The sequence below is a fragment of the Egretta garzetta genome, unplaced genomic scaffold, assembly GCF_000687185.1.
Source record: "Egretta garzetta isolate BGI_Z169 unplaced genomic scaffold, ASM68718v1 scaffold2119, whole genome shotgun sequence".
NCBI classification, from domain to species: Eukaryota; Metazoa; Chordata; class Aves; order Pelecaniformes; family Ardeidae; genus Egretta; species Egretta garzetta.
This window is the reverse complement of record NW_009260896.1, coordinates 1,753-2,411: the sequence shown is the minus strand read 5'-3', so window position 1 is coordinate 2,411 and position 659 is coordinate 1,753. Positions and strand designations below refer to the sequence as shown.

The 659-nt window shown below is 73.1% G+C and overlaps 1 protein-coding gene across 1 annotated transcript in view; it reads left to right on the top strand.

The window, feature by feature from the left end:
- Nucleotides 1-659, top strand: part of LOC104133715 (aminopeptidase Ey-like) — a gene marked incomplete at its 3' end in the record, with an annotated part of 3,796 nt that overhangs the window by 1,392 nt on the left and 1,745 nt on the right. Inside the window, 2 exon segments of the mRNA XM_009647150.1 lie at nt 20-212; nt 338-481. Of these exon segments, the coding sequence (XP_009645445.1) occupies nt 20-212; nt 338-481 (337 nt within the window).

Here is a 659-nt window from a genome sequence, read left to right as displayed (position 1 = left end):
CTCGCCCCGGGGCGGCCCACCGGGTTACCCGCCGGCCCCCCCGCCTGCCCCACCGGCTGGCTGGGCCCAGCTGACGGGGCATGGTGTCCCCCCCGCAGTGGTTCGGGAACCTGGTGACGCTGCAATGGTGGAACGACCTGTGGCTGAACGAGGGCTTCGCCTCCTACGTGGAGTACCTGGGCGCCGACTCGGCGGAGCCCTCCTGGAACATTGTGAGTGCTGTGGGCAGCGGGCAGGGGGGCAGGCACCCCCTCCACCCCCGCGCCCCCGGGGGCTGTCCCCGCTGCCAGGAGGGGGCGAGCGGGGCTGAGGCGGCTGCTGGCACTCGCCCCTGCAGAAGGACCTGATGGTGCTGAACGAGGTGTACCGAGTGATGGCGACGGACGCCCTGACCACCTCCCACCCGCTTTCCTTCCCCGAGGACGAGATCAACACCCCGGCCCAGATCAGCGAGGTCTTCGACAACATCGCCTACAGCAAGGTGGGCGCGTGAGCCTTGGGTGCACGGGGTCCCGGGGCAGCGGGGTGGGCTGCGGGCTGGGCAGTGGGGTGGGCTGCGGGCTGGGCAGCGAGGTGGGCAGCGGGGTGGGCAGCGGGGTGTGAAGCGGGGTGGGCAGAGGGGTGGGCTGCGGGGGGGGATGCAGGGGGCCCCCCAACCC